Source organism: Hordeum vulgare, chromosome 2H, assembly GCF_904849725.1.
Source record: "Hordeum vulgare subsp. vulgare chromosome 2H, MorexV3_pseudomolecules_assembly, whole genome shotgun sequence".
NCBI classification, from domain to species: domain Eukaryota; kingdom Viridiplantae; phylum Streptophyta; class Magnoliopsida; order Poales; family Poaceae; genus Hordeum; species Hordeum vulgare.
Genome location: NC_058519.1, coordinates 549,362,562 through 549,384,389, shown reverse-complemented (window position 1 = coordinate 549,384,389; position 21,828 = coordinate 549,362,562). Strand labels below are relative to the sequence as shown.

General features: G+C 41.8%; 3 protein-coding genes across 8 annotated transcripts; 1 reads left to right on the top strand and 2 right to left on the bottom strand.

Annotated features, from left to right (window-relative positions):
- Positions 1 to 357: 357 nt before the first annotated feature.
- On the bottom strand, positions 358 to 4,217 carry LOC123427176 (trafficking protein particle complex subunit 2-like). The gene is made up of 5 exons (XM_045111156.1): positions 4,097 to 4,217; positions 2,184 to 2,299; positions 1,581 to 1,666; positions 1,252 to 1,399; positions 358 to 743 (listed from the first exon to the last, which is right to left on the bottom strand). Exons 2-5 carry the CDS (start codon positions 2,262 to 2,264, stop codon positions 651 to 653), a joined length of 408 nt encoding a protein of 135 aa, XP_044967091.1. The 5' UTR covers positions 2,265 to 2,299; positions 4,097 to 4,217; the 3' UTR covers positions 358 to 650.
- A 138-nt stretch (positions 4,218 to 4,355) lies between these two features.
- On the top strand, positions 4,356 to 8,042 carry LOC123427175 (dol-P-Glc:Glc(2)Man(9)GlcNAc(2)-PP-Dol alpha-1,2-glucosyltransferase). Of its 3 annotated transcripts, none has more exons than XM_045111153.1 (9): positions 4,356 to 4,502; positions 4,585 to 4,706; positions 5,195 to 5,283; positions 5,359 to 5,692; positions 6,025 to 6,286; positions 6,599 to 6,736; positions 6,847 to 7,051; positions 7,354 to 7,496; positions 7,575 to 8,042. In XM_045111153.1, the coding sequence occupies exons 2-9, from the start codon at positions 4,617 to 4,619 to the stop codon at positions 7,832 to 7,834; spliced, it is 1,521 nt and encodes a 506-aa protein (XP_044967088.1). In that variant the 5' UTR covers positions 4,356 to 4,502; positions 4,585 to 4,616; the 3' UTR covers positions 7,835 to 8,042. The 3 variants fall into 3 exon arrangements, with proteins under 3 accessions (XP_044967088.1, XP_044967089.1, XP_044967090.1); XM_045111154.1 differs by having other exon boundaries at positions 4,567 to 4,706; XM_045111155.1 differs by lacking the exons at positions 4,356 to 4,502; positions 4,585 to 4,706 and having other exon boundaries at positions 5,194 to 5,283; positions 5,376 to 5,692.
- Positions 8,043 to 8,744: 702 nt separating this feature from the next.
- Positions 8,745 to 14,055, bottom strand: LOC123427174 (calmodulin-binding receptor-like cytoplasmic kinase 3). Of its 4 annotated transcripts, none has more exons than XM_045111150.1 (7): positions 13,740 to 14,055; positions 12,440 to 12,811; positions 12,033 to 12,286; positions 11,143 to 11,308; positions 10,954 to 11,043; positions 10,019 to 10,317; positions 8,745 to 9,326 (listed from the first exon to the last, which is right to left on the bottom strand). In XM_045111150.1, exons 2-7 carry the CDS (start codon positions 12,558 to 12,560, stop codon positions 9,105 to 9,107), a joined length of 1,152 nt encoding a protein of 383 aa, XP_044967085.1. In that variant the 5' UTR covers positions 12,561 to 12,811; positions 13,740 to 14,055; the 3' UTR covers positions 8,745 to 9,104. The 4 variants fall into 4 exon arrangements, with proteins under 4 accessions (XP_044967085.1, XP_044967083.1, XP_044967087.1 ...); XM_045111148.1 differs by having other exon boundaries at positions 13,802 to 14,055; XM_045111152.1 differs by lacking the exon at positions 13,740 to 14,055 and adding an exon at positions 13,613 to 13,720.
- Between the last annotated feature and the right edge of the window lie 7,773 nt (positions 14,056 to 21,828).

Sequence of the window (21,828 nt, the reverse complement as noted above, 5' to 3'; positions counted from 1 at the left end):
TGGGGGCACCCAGCTGCCGGTGTGACATGTTCGTTTCAAGATGCCCCTTTTTTTTTACACACACACACAGAGGCGTGCACCATGGGGCTGGACTGGGACTGGGCTGGAGTGAAAACAACCCACAGTGTTTAAGTGTTAACACACACTGCTAACCCGACACTTCTTCTCTAGTGGCGCTGTACTTATCAGATCTCACGCCTGCATTCGTTCAACATAGTACCAGCAGCAATCTTGGCATTCACGCGCGTATCCTGCACCGTCACCTTTCTGCCTAATGCATACGAGCCACAAGGCACAGGTGGAGGAAGGTAAGATAAGCATGATTATGCACGCACGCACAGGAAAAAGGCAGAGATAGATGCAGGACAAAGACAGGAAATCAAATCAATGCTGCTAGTATGCTACACGGAGATTGCACGGTTTTTACATATTTGCCATGTACATACAGCACGATCCATTTTCAAACCGGATTCAATTCCAAAAGGTGGGGATTCACCGGCGCGCGCACGCAAGGATCCAACGAGGAGAAAAATGCAGTGTGCATACATGATTCAGCAACATACGTAGATGACAAGAGAACAACCGCGGTGGATTATCTTTTGCCGGCCCTGCTTCTGCTGTACGACGCCAAGCTGCTCCGCGGCCGCGCGCTACAGATACTTCCTTGCGAGAGCCCTCACCTTGGTGTCGAAATGAGACGATGCGATGCGAGAGCCAGGCAGATACAGCGGGTTGAGGAATATCTGCAGCAAAACACACACGAAATTTGTATGAAAACTTTATCATTTATCATATCAAGACCCTGACTGATATTACATGTAAGATCTTCTAGAACGAGGCTGCAGGCACTTGTCACGATTTATTATGGAAACGGGGCACAATTCCGCATCAGCGAGTAACCTTGCATGCCTTTTTTTTTAGGGAAAGTAGCTTTGCAATGTATGGGATTCATAAGCAAGCCATGCGGTTTTGACCCATATCGTCCACCCATCGGTTTCCTATTTACAGGGTAGACAAGCGCCATCACCTTGACACAGACGGAGCATCTTGATAAAAGCATAGCAAAAGACAATAGACCGATGCCGCCAGAAATTGTCTTCACCACAAAAATGGATACTCAGTGGCCTTACTGTTCGGTGCGCATGATTTGACAATTGACGTCTGTGTACACTTAATCGAGCATTTAAAGCAAACTAAAATGCGCCAAGAGGATTCTCCAGATCGTAATGGACCGATAGACAATCGTCTTACCTTGATGTAAAGTTCATGGACCTCTTGAAAAAAGCTTTTTATTCCATCCTCGCTGCGTGAATCGTGGAGCAGCATGAATCTAGTATGACCGGCGGTTACATAAACAGACACCACAAGATCATTAAATCTATCAACCGACCTCAGGAACCTGGCAAAATAACATACAGTACAATGCAGAGAAAGGGTCAGATGAGGGAAACAATATAATAGTTATATAAGAAGACTATTCTTGGGCTGTGGTATTATTGGATAGTGTCATAGAGAAAAAACACACAGTTTTTTTTGGGTGTATCCTACACAACAAAATTAACCAACCAATAGAATCTCACATTGCATTTGTGGTCCATGCTAGGTCCTGAACAACATCTAACGCAGCATGTAGGATGAACTGATGGTGATAAGCCAGATCTTCTTTCTGAAAGGGAAAATAAATTCCAGAAGATTAGACATGCAATTTAGTAGTAATTCAATATGACTACACCACAAAAGACAGATCCCAGTCACCCCCATGTCAAGAAGGTTCTAACGTATACTTGCATATCAATGAACACTACTATTACATAGAAGTTCTTAAATTTCCTGGGAACAAATGAAATTATGAAACCTAACCAGGAGGCATCAAGCATAAATAAATACAGGAAATCATGTGTACAGGGGCAAAGATACAACATGCAACACTTTTTTTAACTCAGAGAGAAGAATCTAACAGCACCCTGTTAATTGTTATTTCCTACTCCCTCCAATCCACGACACTTATTTCGGATCAGAGGGAGTACATATTTTCGCTATATTTGATATAATATTTAAGAGCATCATCCAACATAACTTATGTTTATCTACTAAATATTTTCATTTTTTTACATCCGAATATTTTTACCAAACAAATAGCTAAATGCAATAGATGGAAAGAAGATGGAGTGCGGGACACATACCTTTGGTGCGGATCCAACTTCTGCTTCATATATTGGGATGTCGTTCTTACTTACAATCACGAAACATGCTGTACTTGCCATTTCCAGCAACAGATTTGTTCCACTCTGACAGCAATCTTCAGATGTTGTAAACAAAATATTAGTTTTACAAAATATTAGTAAGTAAGTTTGATGGTTAGGCAGAAATACAGTTGAGCATAGAAACTAATCATCGGCAAAAATCCAACGCACCATTATCCTAGCTCAAGGAGCATTTATACACCCAAAACTAATAATGAACATGTTATCAGCATCTAGCCAAGCCAGATAGGATTACATTTTCCCCCTCTATGGCTCTATCCAAGTGCAAATTTGTTGTTAATCTATCTTTAAGGCTGTAACTGATTACTGATGTGCATGCCTTCTGTTGCTTTTACTAAGAGACTTTAACTGCAACTGGATATCATCTCACTTCTGTAGGCTAACACATTTTAGTTATGGCTCTGTTGCTGTTAAGACTCAAGCTGTGTCTGTACCGAAAACTCTGTAAACTTGTGCTTCTACTAGAAATAGGTTTTTTTGTGTGTTAAAATCATGGTTCAATGGAATAACTCCCGATTGCTCAGATTGTAGAGATTGGAGCATGTGTGAAAAACTGACATGAAAAGGTGCACATTCATAGGTTTTATCTAGTTTTATTAGCAAAATTTCAACATTTGTTTTAGAAACAGAGGGCATCTCCCAGTTCCAGTAACATGAAACCATGACTCATATAGCAAAATTTCAACAATTGCTCATAAAAATCTTAACAGCTACAACTTATCCTCCGCAAGTATGGGTGAATTTGTGACTTAAGTTGATACTATGGTTAAACCAAGTCTTGTTGAAGAAATTCTAGGCATCTCACTAGATGTTTATAGCAATCTGTGGCAAGAAATGCCAGCTTGTGTGCATGCCTTCTGTTGCTTTGTACTAAGAGACTTTAACTGCAACCAAATATCATCTCACTTCTGTGCGCTAACACATTTTAGTTATGGCCCTGTTGCTGTTAAGATGCAAGCTGTGTTTGTACCAAAAATCTATAAACTTGTGCTTTTCCTAGACATAGGTTTTTTTTGTGTGTTAAAATCGTAGTTCAGTGGAATAACGCTTAGTTGCATAATCAAAGGTTTTATCTAGTTTAATTACTAAGATTTCAACATTTTTTTAGAAATAGAGGGCATCTCCCAGTTTGATTAACATGAAACCATGAGTTGTATAGCAAAATTTCAACAATTGCTCACTGCTCATGCTCAGAGTAGAATAACAGCATAATAAAACTATAACAGCCACAACATATTCTTCTCAAGTATGGGTGAGTTTGTGACTGAAGTCAATACTATGGCCAAACCAAGTCTGGTTCAAGAAGTTCTAGGCATCTCACTACAGATGTTTACAGCAATCGGTGGCAAGAAACACCAGCTTATATTGGACTGGAGATATACTTCAAAATCAGAGGGCTCTTTCGTTGAGGCCCCAAGTGATCTAAGAATGTATCAAGCACTAAGAATCAGAGGGATTTGAAGATACTCTGATCGCAATTGTATTTAAGACCAACGCGAGACTTTTGCATATCCCAACCATTCATCAGATCTCAATATAATTCTACTCCCACTGGTCCTCACTTCTATATCAATTCCTTCTTGGCCAAGTGGCTTTGTCAAGATCCTAGGTCTAGCTAAAACTAGCGAAGCCAGTATTCAACTGGGCGTGATATGCCCTACACAATACATTTCCCTTCAGCCGATTAGACTCAGCAAGTCTTGCAACAACACTGCTGCTCCCTGTCGATTCTTTTCACAGGCTATCCGCTGCCGATTAAGCAAAGACTAAGCTGATCCATCCAAACCTAAGAAAACCCGAGATGGGGGAGAAGAAGAGTAGGAGCTGCTCACATGGAAAGGGCGGAGGGAAGACCGCAGAGTCTCCGGTCGCCGGAGCCGCCCGCCGGCGTCGTCCTGCTCGCGCCTCGGGAGAGATCAGGGGGCGAGAGATCTAAGCGCAACGAATGAGACTTCGCCCTCTTTCCCGTTCGCTAGGTACCTGCCGCCGCTGGTTGGGCCGGGCCGGGCCGGGCCGGTGCATTGGGCAGGCAGAGTCGTGGGCCTTCCTGCTCGAGCCGGTATGTTACAAACGACTGGGCCGAGGTGTCGCGGCTCTGAAATCTCCACCGGTCGTCTAGCCTGAGACCTCCGGCGAGACGCCGGCAGCAGCAGCAGCAGCGTAGAGCCGTCCGGCCGCCGTCGTATCGCCGGCGAGCTCGCTCCGACGGCGCGGGCCTGCATAGCCTCCGATAACCTGGTGAGGACTCGTGTGATGAGCTCTGTGCTTCCGAGTCCCGAGCGCTGAACTGGATCTGAAGCAGGGTAGCTCTCTCAAGTAGGGTTCCCGGAGTTGAGAGCCCCGCCTTGCGGGATGGGGAGGCTGGCCGTCGCCGCCGCGGTGGCCGCATGGGCTATCCCGATCGCCGCCTTGGTTGACTCCATCGTGCCTGACCCCTACATGGTGAGTCCTCTTGCCAGGATATGCATGTCTGATGTCACTTGATTATAGTTTGATGATGAAGTACAGTGGTACTAAGGCAATCTAGTTATCTGAAGAACTGCTAATTGGGAAACAGCGATCCCTTTTGTTTCACAACATCCTCAACCTTTAGGGTCTGAAATTGTAATGCTGCTTATACAAGTAAGATATTAGGCACAAACATTTGCATCAATATGGTAGCATTGGTTCTCATGTGGGAAAATGTCATCGTTCGCACGAAGGAATTTCCTGAGTTATAGTTTCATGGTTATATAGAAAGTTGAGTTCTACTGAAAAAAAAAATAGATTTGGCAAGCAGATGTGGGGCATAGGTAGAGCTGTAGCAAGATCTTTAGGATCCATGATTGTCTAATCTCGCTGTATTCTCATTCTGAAAATGTGTATAGCACAATATGCTTCCAAATATAACATGATAACATGTCCACTACCACTTTATTGTTTGTTTTTAGGATGAGATATTCCATGTTCCACAGGCGCAGCACTATTGCCGTGGAGATTTCTTAACATGGGATCCCATGATCACCACCCCTCCTGGCCTGTGAGCTTTGACTACTCCTTATTGTTTCAAACTCAATTTTTTTCTTGTGACGAACTGTTGTCTGCAATTTCGCAGGTACTACATTTCTTTAGCATATCTTGCTTCTCTGTTCCCTGGTGCATGGGCTATTAAGGCAGCAGAGGCATTTGACCCCCTTTGCACCACGGCACTTCTCCGGTCAACTAATGTTATAATGGCAATGGTTTGCGGTGTTCTTGTCCATGATCTGCTTCTGCGTATCAAGCCAGGAATTGGCAAGACGAAGGCAACTGCTTATGCTATTCTTGTAGCGTTGTATCCTGTTCACTGGTTCTTTACCTTTCTGTATTATACTGATGTCGCATCATTAGCTGCAGTTCTTGCGATGTACCTGTCCTGCTTGAAGAAACGCTTTTGGGTCAGTGCACTGGTGAGTGTTTGAACGCGGCTCTTTATACCTTTCAGTGAGATAAGGTTGCATTTTGCGGAGACAATAGCGTATACATTATTTGTTGATTTATTGTGCTCACAACAGTAGCTTTTTTAGCTTGCTTGAGTTACAGGAAGTTATACGTTCGTAAAATTTGTTTGTAACATACTTGATGGCGAAGGTTGTTCATAAAAAAAAAGTTCAGTACCCCACATCATTTTTTAACAACCAAACCACTCATTTCACGAATTAAAAAAAAACACTCATTTCACATTGAAGTTTTTGATATACTTCCTGCCTTTGTTAATTATTTTCGTTCCTTTTGCCTGCAGTTCGGTGCTCTCTCAATACTTTTCCGGCAGACTAATGTAATATGGATGATATTTTTTGCTGCCAATGGAGCCATTGAATATGTACAAGATCTTCCTCTTGGTGACTGCCTTTCTGATGAGAACAGTGAACTAACAGATAAGTCAAGGACAAAAGAGTCTGACAGGGATAACAAAGTCAGTGCTTTAGGTTTGAGAAGACGACGAGCTAATCACCCCATAAGTAAGAGGGGAGTTGTTTCTGGATCTACTAAATTGCACACCAGTGAGTACTCCAGCTGTTTTAATTGAGAAAATTATGTAGTATTTTTGAACTTTTACTGTAAGCTTGTAGCTTCCATTTTTAGATTCACTAGGCGGCTAGCTAATGTACTTTAAAATTGAAAATATTTAGGATATTATTGATATCTTTCTTCTTGTTATGAGAACACCAGATGCAATATTTTATCAACTATACATTTTAATTCTGAATGCAAAGTGTTTTTTTGTTGAGAAGGATGTGAATTCTACAAGATCATGTGATTTTGTGTGTGCAGTCCTTTCCACAACATATTAAGTATGTATGATTGATGTGCAGGTTTTACGGAAGAACTATTCGACTTTGCCTTCAAGTTATGGAATTCAAAGTGTAAAGTTTTAATCACTTTTGCGCCATTCGCAATAGTTCTGGTGGTATTTGTAGCATTTATAATCTGGAATGGTGGCATAGTACTAGGTAAATTCTTATGATGAATTGCTCTTTTTACATATTTCATAGGGATTAGCAGTTGATTAAGTGATACAGTAGATAATTGCTAACATGCGCCATTGCTTGGAGTGATGCAGGTGCCAAGGAAGCTCATGTTGTTTCACCACATTTTGCACAGTTATTGTACTTTGGTCTAGTGTCAGCTACTGCCCTCCTGCCGTGGCATTTTACTCCTGGACGAGTATCAGACTTATTCTACTGGTGTAGAAAGAACAAAACCTTCAGTTCTCTGGCAATGCTGACAGCTCTTGGTTTAAGCTTTGTGGCTGTACATTTATTCAGGTTTGTTACTTGAACACCTCGTATGTGCCTTGTTCGCTTTGAGTATATTTTCAAAAATCAAAACCTTTAGAGGCTTGTTAATGCCGACAGTATTTCACTAAATTCAAACTGAAGTTAATTGGCAAGTATAACTATATACATATTTAATTTAGCTATTGCAATCTATGAGCAGAACTCCAGTTGCAGTCAAACATGTCAGAAGATTGTTGACGACTCTGCTTTTTACTTCTGCATAACCAATACTTTCCTTTGTCTTCTTTTTTCTGTTTGTGAAATCCTAATAGCCTCATCTTCTGGTGCAGCATTGCTCATCCATATCTTCTGGCTGACAATAGACATTACACCTTCTATATCTGGAGGAAGGTCATCCAAGCTCACTGGATGATGAAATACATTTTGATTCCACTCTATGTGTACTCATGGTTTTCAGTAATCAACATCTTAGGTGAATTTTTTCTTTTAAGTTTCGAAAAGGTTGTCTATTTTGAGAAGTATAATGAACTAAAACCTCTGACCTTTACAGGGAAATCGCAGCCGAGAGTTTGGGTGGTGTCCTTTGTTTTTTCGGTTGCTCTGGTTCTTGTTCCTGCCCCGTTGGTCGAATTTAGATACTACACAATCCCATTGGTCATACTGGTTCTCAATTCCCCAGTCATTGGTCATGGCAAATTGCTTGTTTTGGGGTCTGCATATGTTGCTGTTGATTTGTTCACTCTGGCGATGTTTCTGTTCAGACCATTCCATTGGGGCCATGAGACGGGAACACAAAGGTTCATGTGGTAGCTTGGATTAACGAAACTGACGAGTGACCAACTCCAGTGTTCAGTCCATCCGCTCTGGCTTATCGGCGCCCCCCTTGGAAAATTAGAACTACAATGATGTGTGATCCTAATTTTTTTGGTCAGTTTTCGTGTATACTAGAGTGTTCTTTGAGTTTAAAGGAAGTCAAACATGCCTGCTTCGATGTTGGAAGAGAATTTTTTTTCTTGAACATGCACCCAAATGTGTGTTGTTTCGTGCTCCCTCTGTTCCTAAGTACTATAAGTCTTTTTAGACATTCCACTAGGTACTACATACGGATGAATATAGACATACTTTAGAGTGTAGATTCATCCATTTTGCTTCGTATTTAGTCCATAGTGGAATCTCTTTAAAGACTTATACTATCCGTCCAAAAATACTTGTCATACATGCTTTTTAGACATTCCACTAGGTACTACATACGGATGAATATAGACATACTTTAGAGTGTAGATTCATCCATTTTGCTTCGTATGTAGTCCATAGTGAAATCTCTTTAAAGACTTATACTCCATCCGTTCAAAAATACTTGTCATATGCATGTATGTATCTAGATGTATTTTAGTTCTAGATACATTTATTTTTATCTATTTGTGTGACAAGTAATTTCGGACGGAGGGAGTAGTATTTAGGAACAGAGGGAGTATTAGAAGACGACGCCAAGATGAGGCTCAGAGCACAAAGGAAAAAATAAATCAAACCTAGGCTAGCCAATACAAAATTGAACCCAAACAAAACAGAAGAAGCTGCAAAAATTTAAACTGTACAAGGTTGCAAAACTGAGGAAATGATTTGATATTGCAGTTTTATTACTTTCTATGGAATGGTGCGTGTTCGTATTCTGTGAAGTTCAGGCAGAATATATACTACAGAAAAGAAAAAGGAAAAGCAGTTTCAGTCTTTTCCTGAATCTTATACAACTTGACAATGCTTGTACAGTTTCTAAAACTACACACACAGAAGCTGCATTACAATCTGCACCACTGCGCTTTTTCTCCAGGGCACATATCACTGAACAGTGCCTCCACGCGGAATTCATCCGTTCCAGGCCAGCGTGCATCAAATCGATCTATTAAACATGAACACAGCTATATACACAATGTGCAACAATAGTGTTACAACCCTGTACAGATTTCAGCTGTTCGTGTTCGACAAAAATGCACGGCAATGTTCAGCCTTAACAAGAACTGAGTCCACCCATGTTCTCTGAAGCGAAGAAAAAACAGCAGTCAACAACCCAGTGCAAGATGGTTTAAAGAGACCCTTCTGATCTGTTTTGGGTTTTAGCATAGTCCCTCCGTATCTTCCAGAGCTTCTCCACAACCTCTTTCATATGTGGCCTGTCCGCACGAGTAGGGGCGACACATTGGAACATTACATCGAAAATCTTATTCAGTATATCCTCATTTACTGATTCTGTCAACATCGGATCCAGTATCTCCTGGACATTGCCTTTGTTATATCTCTCGAAGGCCTGCATCAAAGGCATTATACCAACCTTAGATGACTTGTAGAATCTAAGTGGCAATAGATGGGATAAACAGCCTAACGATAACTGGTGTGTGTTTCTCCGGTTGAAATGAGAGGGGGCTGCATGGTGTATGGTTTAACTTGTAACAAACATCACATTATTAATCATCGAAGAAAGGCACACATATCACCTGCCCAAACAAACGAACACACAGAAGCGCGTACAAGAGCACAAAGGATGCAATGAATTGAACCAAATAAATGATTGAAAAACTAGTTGGCAATTTATCTTCTAAAGCTCATTCTTTGAAACTGTGCTGGCATTGAGTACTACATTTCTGTTGTGCTTGTAAGACCTGAGCGCCACTCAACTAGATTAGAGGCACCGGTGCTTGCCCAGCCCACCCCATGTGAAGCCTGTCTTCCATGGGTGCTCATGGTTCTTCTAAACTAAGATGTCACTAGTGCTAGTGCCTGTTGGTCGAGTTTTGTTTTGTTTCTAGTTATGCCTGTGTTTACAAATTGTTTCCAAACTGGTTTGATCTACCTGTTACGGGGTACCACTAAAGAGAAATCTTGAGCAACATACTCGATTCATAACAGAGCTAACTAGTAAATAGTAGGTTATAAAAATAAATAAACAGGATATCAATGACTGAAATAATATAAAAATAAGAAAGGAAAGCAAAGACATACCCATCGCACGGTAATCTTTTCTCTCCCTCCTCTGTTCACCTCAATAGGACGACGACCTGATAGAATTTCCAGGAGCAAGATGCCGTAAGAGAACACATCACTCTTGACTGTCAGATAGTTTGTCCGCAGATACTCTGGATCCACATAGCCAGCTGTTCCTTTCACATCAGTTTGTATCTCTGACTGGCCTGGATCTGTTGAACCAATTCTTGCAAATCCGAAGTCGGCTACTTTTGCCCTGAAGCCTTCAGTTAGTAGAATGTTTGATGACTTCACATCCCGGTGTATAATGGGCTTCTCTAAAAGCATAAGATTGCATTATAGTTTAAGAAAAGATACAGGCAAATCACCGGCAGGAATGATCAAATTAGAATACTAAAGAGGAAAAGTGTGTTATACAAGTTTACTTCTATTGAAAAGATAGTTGTATGTTCATGCAGTTAGCTAAATCTTGCATTTACATGGAGGACACACAAAAGAAATCTAGTCACGTGGGTTATCCTTGTGTTCACTAAACTCATAATTTAGGCCGCACATGCAAATTAGGATTGTGTATCCTTGTTGAGCATAGCCTCAAATTCTTGTAACCATTAAACTTGCAAGGCAAATGCTTATTTGCACGCGCTCTTAAAAAACGTTAGGCCCACTTAATAAAAAGCTGGAGCGCATGTACATGACATTTTCTCGAGACAACAGACAACCAAAATAATTTCGAAAAATGTATGACATCATGATAACTGACAAGTGCTACAAATTATGATCCAAATTATTAACTTTCAGCGCAGCAAGAAAATACTTTGTTCATGTGTTTCGTTACTGCTGAGGTAAATTCCTGAACATGTGACTAAATCAGAATAAAAAGTCAAACCATTCAATTAGTGTTTCACTTAACTATTCTATACTCAGCAAAAGAAAACATGTAGGCAAAGGTTTACCTGCATATAGATGCAGATAAGTTAATCCATGGGCGATATCTATGGCTATTTCAAGCCGCTGACCGAAACCCAATATTAGCCCATGTTGCCCTGAAACACAATTTAAAAATGTTACTGTTAAATATTTTAAAGAAGTTTGTTTATCCTGGGAAGGAATCAAATAAAGCAGCAATCTGGTTTGCAGCATACCATCCAAATGATCCCTAAGAGTGCCATTTGACACAAACTCGGTTATGACAATTCTTTCATTCCCTTTGTCAATATATCCAAGTAGCTGGACCAAATTCCTGTGTTCGATTTTTTTTAGTAGTGCAATTTCATTTTTGAATTCTGCATGTAAAGAAGCAAAATGTTCCTGGGAAAATAAACCATATCAGAATTGCAAGTCAAACTGGGGTAAAAGAAGTGAAGGTACCCAAATATCAACAGCTATCCAGATTGCGGAGAGGAAAAACAAATCCTACTAGTGAACAGGCTTACACAACACACAAAAGATACAACAACTATGAACAGCTACTGGAATGAAGAATGCAATGCGGCATGTTTTATTGATGCATAAGCCTGTTATTCTTATGCTGGTCTACACACATATAGATCAATCAATCACTGGGTCTACCTAAACATGCATTAGCCAATTTCTTGTTCTTGCTTGATTCCACCCAAGAGAGAACAGCGGGTGATAAGCTCAGTAAACAATCTAAAATTTTTGCAGCTCAAATAGGACTTCTTCTCTCTGAAACATGTGTCAGAAGGCGTGTCATTGTACCAAACCATCCACAGTGGCTTTGACCCAAACGACCAAAAAGGGCTAGCAGAAAGGGAGAAAAACCTAACTATGCAAAACCTAACTATGCAAAACCTGAACAAACCTAGAAAATTCTACAGAAAGCCTGAACAAAGCTAGACAGGGAAAGCTAGGCTGGGGTACAATAGAACTTCTAAACCTCATGAAGTGTCGTGTCTAATTAGGCTTTTAGTTAAACCTAATAGTGTGGAATTAAAGCACCCAGAATATACAATGATAGTTCAATCATTGTACTTGTACAAATCTCTAGTGTAGTTGGCAGGAAAAAAACTACCTTTCTTGCCCTTTTAATAGCCACAACAAGACCATTTTGCAAGTCCATTCTGTAGGCCTTCCCAAAATAACTTTCGCCAATCATCAAGGCCGGCGAAAAGTTACGTGTCAGTTTAATAACCGTTTCAAGACTGAGGTTCAATGGATCATTTCTACTTGGCGGTGAAGATAATGAAAATCTAGATGGACTTGCAGGAACCCGAAGAGGGCTTGAGGGAATTCTGTCAGAAATTGATCTCATTTCAGAAGAACTCACTGAAAAAAAGAAGGAAACAATATGTCAAACGGTGGCAAAGTGTCGCTAACCACATAATTTGCTACTTTCATCACAAAAAATAAGTTATGCATTGATTCAGTGTGTAAACAGGTTTCATCACCCGTATATGAGAATTCGTTATTTTTGCTTACAGGAATTTCCGTCCTTTGCAAGAACAGGATCTTCACTTCCATCCTTCTTTTTCGAGCCAAAACAGGGGCACACGGACTCAAAGCACACAAGAAACATTTCTGTAGCTGTAGTGGCTACCATAACGTTATCTGTCTCCGGTTCTCCAGTAAAGAAGTGTGATGTGCCTCATTTGTATCCGATGTCCCACACTAATTAGCACACTGATGGACACAATAGTTTGCCTCCAGGCATATCTCACTTTAGTCCACAAGTTGTCCAAAATATACGTCCAAATCTCTCACACTTAGACCAAGAGTTCTCCAAAATCCGCCTCCAAGCGTATCTCACTTCAGAGCAATACTTTTCCTCTTGTCCCTTGTAGTGGTACAGTACTACAATGCAAATAGCAAATGTGTAGAACATTTAATTTAGTCATTTGTGATGAATGAATAAATGATAGCTACAGGTCGAGGGATGATATGACAATAACTGCTGAGATAGTGCACCATGAGTAGGCAACTTTGTAGGTAAAAGTACCTACTTGATCTAGGTGTAGCCAAGGCATACAGTAAAATGAGTGGAACACATCCTTACAACTATTCCTGGTAATATGTTGTTCGACTAGTCTATAAAACGTTCACCTGTAAATGCTCTGTTATCTGGCCCTATCAGTCAAACAAATCAAAGGCTCAAAAATGTAAATGAATTATCCTCCTAGCCAATAACGAAACTGCCCCCCTTTCCATTCTTGTCATTTGCCACAAAACATCTACAGCTGATGTTTTTACATGCAGTACTACAGCACTGGGGCCTCTGCATATTTATAGTAAGCACGTTTACTTGACAATGCACGCAACTAACAAACATAGATGACAAAACAAGACCACCACTCTAGACAAAATTGTACTTATAGACAGATCGAACTAGCCACGAGAGACAAATTTACCCATGTGTCAGCTGAAAGCAGTAAGGGGTAGCAAACAAAAGGGCTTGAGACGGCGCCCCGTACAATTACCAAACCTGGCGTCCCCTAGCACAACCACAGCAAAATTGCAGCTTCAGGGAGCCTTATCCGCAGCCCTGTCAGTTTCAGAAACAACACCGCGAGAAGCCCAATCCTAGCTTCCAGATTGATAAGCATGCGAGCTAGCGGCTGCAACAAGTAAAGAAAGCATCGAGAAGCGCAGCCCTACCCCGACAGCGAAATCCCACAGCAGAGAAGTAACCCCAAGAACGATGAACACGGCACTAGGCTAGCAACCATTGCGACCGGCGGTGTGACAGAGGCGAGCTAGCAATCAAGCAGGGAGGCGACCTAACCACGCGCGGAAGAAGCATCGTCGCAATCGGACTCGGAGAGGTCCGAGGAAGCAGGGACTCACCGGAGGATATGGCTATGGGATATAGGCTGAGCCGCCGCGCGCCGAATGCTCCGCCGCCGCGGAAGCCGCAAGATCCACGCTGGGACGTCTACGCGGAAATGGCGAGGAAGGCGCCGACCGGGACAAGGATGGCGCCTTTGGTTTGATCGGATCTTTGGTGGGGTGGGATGGAAACCGTGTGCGAGGACCGGAGGGAGAGGCCGCCGAGACGAGACCGACGACCCGGGCGGGGGGAGGCGACTGGTAAACGACGCCGACGGAGGGAATTTTTTTTGTGTGGCGCCGGGTTGAGCTCTGGCCCGTTTTGTCAGTGGGAGTGCGGCGGCTGGTTGGTGCTGGGAGGCGTACGTACGACCCTGTCGCTGCGGGTGGGTGCCGCGGCAGCCGCAACGGCGTGTATCCCTTTGGTCCACCCCGAAGATCCTTTGAGTTTTTTTTTTTTTTGAACACGAGATCCTTTGAGTTTGAGGCATGCTACTGGTCATCAAAGTATATAATTTTTTTGCAAGGGGTCATCAAAGTATTTAGACTCACGTACACGTGTGTACACTTACCATTTGAATGTGTACACACTCTCTGTCCTAATGACTATGATCACATTTAAGAGACTAATTCGATAGATCTTAAGATTGACGAAGGAGCTACATGCATCTCGTAGTCGACGAGCACACTGTATCCCATGAAAATCTAACGCTATGATTGTGCATTGTAGTTTATATGTTGGAGAGGCATATGCTAACATGATGTAAAATTCATTATCTGTATTTTATTTATGGTTGAAACATTAGCAAGCATCCACAACTATTGAGTTTATACCACATGCAATAACGTCATAAACTCGTGACATGGCATCCGTCACTCCAACATCCATCCTGAGCAAATTTATCACATATTGCTAACTCTGAAGTGTGATCCACATACATGTGCGCTCATATGTTTGACACCACAGGACAACACCAATATCGTAACATACAACCCATATCAATCAAAATAGATCACCGGTCATCATAAGACAAAACGATATACTCATACATGATAACAATGGAACAAATCATTGGATACAATTAATCACATTAAAATCATGTTCAAGTAGTGGATTACAAAAGTTTTTGGATGTATGGACCATTGTAGAGAGGGCGAAGATGGTGGTGAAATTCATGGAGGCGATGGAGAGATGGCAGTGACGACGATCCCCTTGGCGACTCTCGAGAGCTACCATAAGTGAGGAGGATAGCCCCCCCACACACACATTCTTCAATAGGTTACTATGTATAGAAGAGTAGATCGTTTGGGAAACAAGTGGAGGTTTAGCGAGGTTCAGGACCTCATGGTGGAGGTGATACCCTGTTCCTACTCAGTTGTATTGATTGTGTATAGGGATTAAAAGATGGCAGAGGGATCGGTATCAACTCTATGTTTACTTATTATATTGGCTAGCCCCGACTTATTCCAGGGTCTAGGGTTACATGATCCTAGCCGATTATGGAGGAGACCTACTTGATGATGATTTCCTTGATGTGTACTCCAAGTCCTTTGGGTCCTCTCCTGTTCGGCCCATAGACGTGGATTACAACCCAAGGCATAAATCTATCAAGGGGGCTTCAAGGTGACCTACTCAGGGCAGTTTCCTGTATGATGAGGCGCCCCTGGGCTATAACCCCGTTAGGTGGACTAGCACAAATGCCCGTGCGTTGCAACGGGAAAAAAACTATTTCTCTATTGCTGCACCTTCTTATAGTAAAAGAATAGATGGTGCAACACTTGAGAATTAGATATAAAAATAATTTTTGGACATATGCAAGAATAAGATACAGATTTTTAAAAGGCCATTCAGGAAGCTTAAAATGTGGTGTTGTTGTCACGGCCTGATTTCCTAAAAGCATTCATGTTATAGTCATTTTTGATGTATAAGGTTGTTTTTTTCTCCCCATATCACCCTCCCTTTTATACAAAAAGTATACATGTTGTAACACTTTAATCAAGCTATAGAGATATGGTATATATAAAAGGAACTTTTGGACATGCATGTGCAAGAAATAAGATAGGGATTTTTAAAATTCCATTTAGAAAACTAAAGATGGGATGCCGTTGTCATGGCCTGATCTCCTGAGAGCATTCACGTTATAGTCATTTTTTATGTATAAGGTTGCCTCGACCATTATGTGAATCAAACAAACGTAACTCTGCACAAATTATATGCAAATGGTGCTGCCCTACAAAATTCATATTTAATAAACAAAGCAAAAGTTTGGCACTATATATTTTATCATAATTAATCCATGTTTTTTGCACATGTTTTGCAATTAATCTAATTATTTTTAACCACATAAATACCTCTTATATCAAGGTATAAGACCGGAGGAGCAATTTTTTTCTGTTCTCTCTCCCTCGTTTTACACACGACCTTCATGTCTGAATCAATCTCACAAAACGGGACCCTTTAATATTATTTATTGATTCTCAATGCTGCTTGTTGACTGAAAGTCATAGACCTATATAAATTGGTAAAGTACCATGTAAAGAAGCGAGGTGGTGCTATTTAATGTGCAGAAAAGCTTAAATCTTACACGAGGATGAGCTAGCCCGGTTGGTCGCAGCCTGCAAGCTTGACGTAGAATGTCGGTAGTTTGATTCCATATGAACACGTCTGATTTTTTAGATTTGACGGGCTGACGAGCAGGCCCAATAGCAACAACTGAAGTGCGGGCCAAGGCCTCGTGAAGCTAACAGGGGCCTTTCTGCAAAAAAATGACTGAATCGTTTTTTCACTTCAAAAGGGAGTGCGAGTTGAATACCTAAAACCCCAGGGGCCTTTATGCAAATCAGCTGCGGCGGGTTTTCCGACAGAACCGGTAGCCTCTTTATTATTAGGTAAGGATTAGAGTTGGATGAACTTCACGAGGTCAAAGGACCCATCTTACTTCTATGTCAAGTCCGCTCGAAATTTCTTCGATCGGCTCACACGATGGAGCTGAGGAGTAAAAGCTTGTCAGCTTGCTCCATAGGACAAGACCCAAACTATGAACGTAGCGTATGACCGTGTCAGTTTATTGCTACTGTTTTCTACATGTCAATGTATCTGTTCCTATGACCATGAGATCATGCAACTCCCGGACACCGGAGGAATACCTTATGTGTATCAAACGTCATAACGTAACTGGGTGACTATAAAGGTGCTCTACAGGTATCTCCGAAGGTGTCTGTTGGGTTGGCATGAATCAAGACTGGGATTTATCACTCCGTGTGACGGAGAGGTATCTCGCGGCCCACTCAGTAATACAACATCACAATAAGCCTTGCAAGTAATGTGAATAAAGAGTTAGTCACGGGATCTTGTACTACGAAACGATTAAAGAGACTTGCCAGTAATGAGATTGAACTAGGTATAGAGATACCGACGATCGAATCTCGGGCAAGTAACATACCAAAGGACAAAGCGAACAACATATGGATTAACTGAATCCTTGACATAGAGTTTAAACGATAAAAATCTTCGTAGAATATGTAGGAGCCAATATGGGCATCCAGGTCCCGCTATTGGTTATTGACCAGAGAGTTTCTCAGGTCATGTCTGCATAGTTCTCGAACCCGCAGGGTCCGCACACTTAAGGTTCAGTGACGTTTCGGTATTATTGAGTTAGTATGTTGGTGATCGAAAGTTCTTAGGAGTCCGGATGAGATCCCGGATGTCACGTGGAGCTCCGGAATGGTCAGGAGGTAAAGATTGATATATAGGAAAGTTGCATTTGGCTTCCGGAAAGTTTTCTGGCATTACCGGTAAAGTACCGGGAGTTACAAATGGGTTTTAGAGTTTTACCGGGAGGGGCCATCCACCCGAGAGAGGACCTAATAAGCCGAAAGGTGGTGCACCAGCCCAGGGCTGGTGCGGCCAGCCCAATAAGCGTATTTCGGCCAAGTGTAAAAGAAAAGGAAAAAGAGAAGAAATGGGGAAGGAGGAAACCAACTAGGAAGGGAGTCCTCCACCAAACTGAATTGGAGGAGGACTCTCCTCCCTTGTTGGCTCGGACGGACCTCTCCTTGGAGGAGGGGCCAAGGCAAACTCCGCTGCCCTTCCTCCTATATATATACTAGAGGTTTTAGAGGTGAGGGCTAACTCTAATTGCCACATACTCCCTCTACTTCATCTAGATCTATTTCTCCTCTAGTCTAATTCGACAGTGATTAGGCGAAGCCTTGCTGCATTAGTTCACCACCACCACCACACCGTCGTGCCGGAGAACTCATCTACCTCTCCGCCCATCTTGCTGGATCAAGAAGGCGGGGATCGTCATCAAGCTGTACATGTGCTGAACGCGGAGGTGTCGTCCGTTCGGCACTAGGTTGGGATGGATCGTGATGGGATCGCGGGACGGATCGCGATGATATCGCGAGACGGGCTGCGATTTGGATCGCGAAGATGTTCCACTACATCAACCACATTATATACGCTTCCACTTAGCGATCTACAAGGGTATGTAGATTCAATCTCTCCTCTCGTAGATGATCATCACCATGGATAGGTATTGCGTGTGCGTAGGATTTTTTTTGTTTCCCATGCAACGTTCCCCAACAATGGCATCATGAGCTAGGTTCATGCGTAGATGATATCTCGAGTAGAACACAAAATAGTTTGTGGGTGTTGATGTTCAATTTGCTACCCTCCTTAGTATTTTCTTGATTCGGCGGTATTGTTGGATCGAAGGGGCCCGGACCAACATTACTCGTACGCTTACGAGAGACCGGTTTCATCGACTAACATGCAACTTGTTGCATAAAATGACTGGCGGATGCATGTTTCTTCAACTTTAGTTGAATCGGATTTGACCGAGGCGGTCCTTGGAGAAGGTAAATAGCAACTTGCATATCACCTTGTGGCTTTGCGTAAGTAAGATACGATCATACTAGATACCCGCAGCAGCCACGTAAAATTTGCAACAACAAATTAGAGGATGTCTAACTTGTTTTTGGAGGGTATGCATGTGATGTGATATGGCCAAAGACATGATATGATATATTAGATGTATGAGATGATCATGTTGTAATAGTTAGATATCGACTTGCACGTCGATGCTACGGCAACCGTCAGGAGCCATAGGGTTGTCTTTAGTTATTTTGCTCTTGGAGATGCTTTGCTTTATCGCTAATAGTAGCTTTAGTAGTAACAGCATAGTTAGCGCGACAACCTCGATGGCAACACAATGATGGAGATCATGGTGTGGCGTCGGTGACGATGGAGATCATGTCGATGCTTTGGTGATGGAGATCAAGAAGCACAAGTACATGGCCATACCATGTCACTTATGATTTGCATGTGATGTTAATCTTGTTATGCACCTTGTTTTGCTTAGGACGACGGTAGCATTATAAGGTGACCCCTCACTAAAATTTCAATATAAAATTGTGTTCTCCCCGACTGTGCACCATTGCGACAGTTCGTCATTTCGAGACACCACATGATTATCGGGTGTGATAGACTCAACGTTCACATACAACGGGTGCAAAACAGCTGCACACGCGAAACACTCAGTTTAAACTTGACGAGCCTAGCATGTATAGACATGGCCTCGGAACACAAGAGACCGAAAGGTCGAGCATGAATTATATAGTTGGTATGATCAACATGGAGATGTTCACCATTGAAACTATATCAACTCACGTGATGATCGGACTTGAGTTAGTGAATTCAGATCATGCGACACTCAAATGACTAGAGGGATGTTAATTTGAGTGTGAATTTATTAGTAGTATGATTAGGTAAACTCAATTATCATGAAAATAGTCAAAATGTCTTTGCAGATTATGTTGTAGCTTGCGTTGTAGCTCTACTGTTTTTGATATGTTCCTAGAGAAAACTTAGTTGAAAGATGATAGTAGCAATTATGCGGACTGGGTTCGTAAACTGAGGATTGTCCTCATTGTTGCACAAAAGGCTTATGTCCTTAATGCACTGCTCGGTGTGCTGAACCCCAAGCGTCGTCTGTGGATGTTGCGAACATCTGACATACACGTTTTTGATGACTACGTGATAGTTCAGTGTGTAATGCTTCACGACTTAGAATTGAGGCGCCGAAGACATTTTGAACGTCACGAAACATATGAGATGGTTCAAGACCTGAAATTGGGATTTCAGGCACGTGCCCGCGTTGATAGGTATGAGACCTCCGACAAGATTCTTAGCCTACGAAGTAAGGGAGAAAAGCTCAATCGTTGAGCATGTGCTCAGATTGTGTGAGTACTACAATCGCCTGAATCGAGTGGGAGTTGATATTCTAGATAAGATAGTGATTGCCATAGTTCTCCAAACTCACTGCCACCAAGCTACTGAGCTTCGTGATGAACTATAACGTGTCAGGGATAGAGATGATGATCCATGTGTTATTCGCGATGTTTGACAATGCGAAAGTAGAAATCAAGTAGGAGCATCAATTGTTGATGGTTAGTAAAACCACTAGTTTCAAGAAGGGCAAGGGCAAGAACGGATACTTCATGAAATGGCAAACCAGTTGTTGCTCTAGTGAAGAAACCCAAGGTTAAACCCAACCCCGAGACTAAGTGCTTCTGTTATGAGGGGAACGGTCACTGAAGCAGAACTACCCTAGATACTTGGTAGATGAGAAGGCTGGTAAAGTAGACAAAAGTATATTGGATATACATGATATTGATGTGTGCCCTACTGGTACTCCTAGTAGCACTGGGATATTAGATACCGGTTCAGTTGCTAAGTGTTAGTAAACTCGAAATTATAGCTACGAATTAAATGGATGGTAGCAAGGGTGAGGTGACGATGTGTGTTGGAAGTAATTCCAAGGTTGATATGATCAACATCGCACGCTTCCTCTACCTTCGGGATTAGTGTTAAACATAAATATTGATTAGTGTTTGCGTTGAGCATGAATATGATTGGATCATGTTTATTGCAATACAATTATTCATTTAAAGATAATAATGGTTATTCTATTTGCTTGAATAAATATCTTCAATGGTTTATTGAATCTCGATCGTAGTGATACACATGTTCATGATATTGATGCCAAAATATACAAAGTAGTATTGATAGTACCACTTACTTGTGGCACTGCCGCTTGAGTCATATTGGTGTAGAACACATGAAGAAGCTCCATGCTGATGGATCTTTGGACTCACTCGTTTTTGACTCGTTTGAGACATGTGAACCATGCTTGTTGGTGTAAACGCATGAAGAAACTCCATGCAGATGGATCATTTGGACTCACTTGATTTTGAATCACTTGAGACATGAAAATCTTGGGCAAGATGACTGAAGGCCTCGTTTTCCAGTAAGATGGAACAAGAAAGTAACTTATTGGAAGTAATACATTTTTTTATGTATGCAGTCCAATGAGTGTTGAGGCACGCAGTGAATATCGTTATGTTCTTACTTCACAGATGATTTGAGTAGATACTAGTATATTTGCTTGATAAAACACACATATGCATTATTGAAAGGTTTAAGTAATTTCAGAGTGAAGTTGAAGATTGTTGTGACAAGAGGATACAATGTCTACTATATGATCGTAGAGATGAATATCTGAGTTGCGAGTTTGGTACACAATTAAGACAGTGTGGAAAATGTTTCACAACTAATGCCACCTGGAACACCATAGTGTGATAGTGTGTCCGAACGTCGTAGCCGCGCCCTATTGGATATGGTGCATACTATAATGTCTCTTATCGAATTATCACTATCGTTTTTGGGTTAGGCATTAGAGACAACCACATTCACTTTAAATAGGGCACCACGTAATTCCATTGAGTTGACACCGTATGAACTATGGTTTAGAGTAACCTAAGTTGTCGTTTCTTAAAAGTTTGGGGCTGCGACGCTTATGTGAAAAAGTTTCAGCCTAATAAGCTCGAACCCAAAGCGGATAAATGCATCTTCATTGGACACCCAAAACAGTTGGGTATACCTCCTATCTTAGATCCGGAAGCAAAGTGTTTGTTTCTAGAAACGGGTCCTTTCTCGAGAAAAGGTTTCTCTCGAAAGAATTGAGTGGGAGGATGGTGGA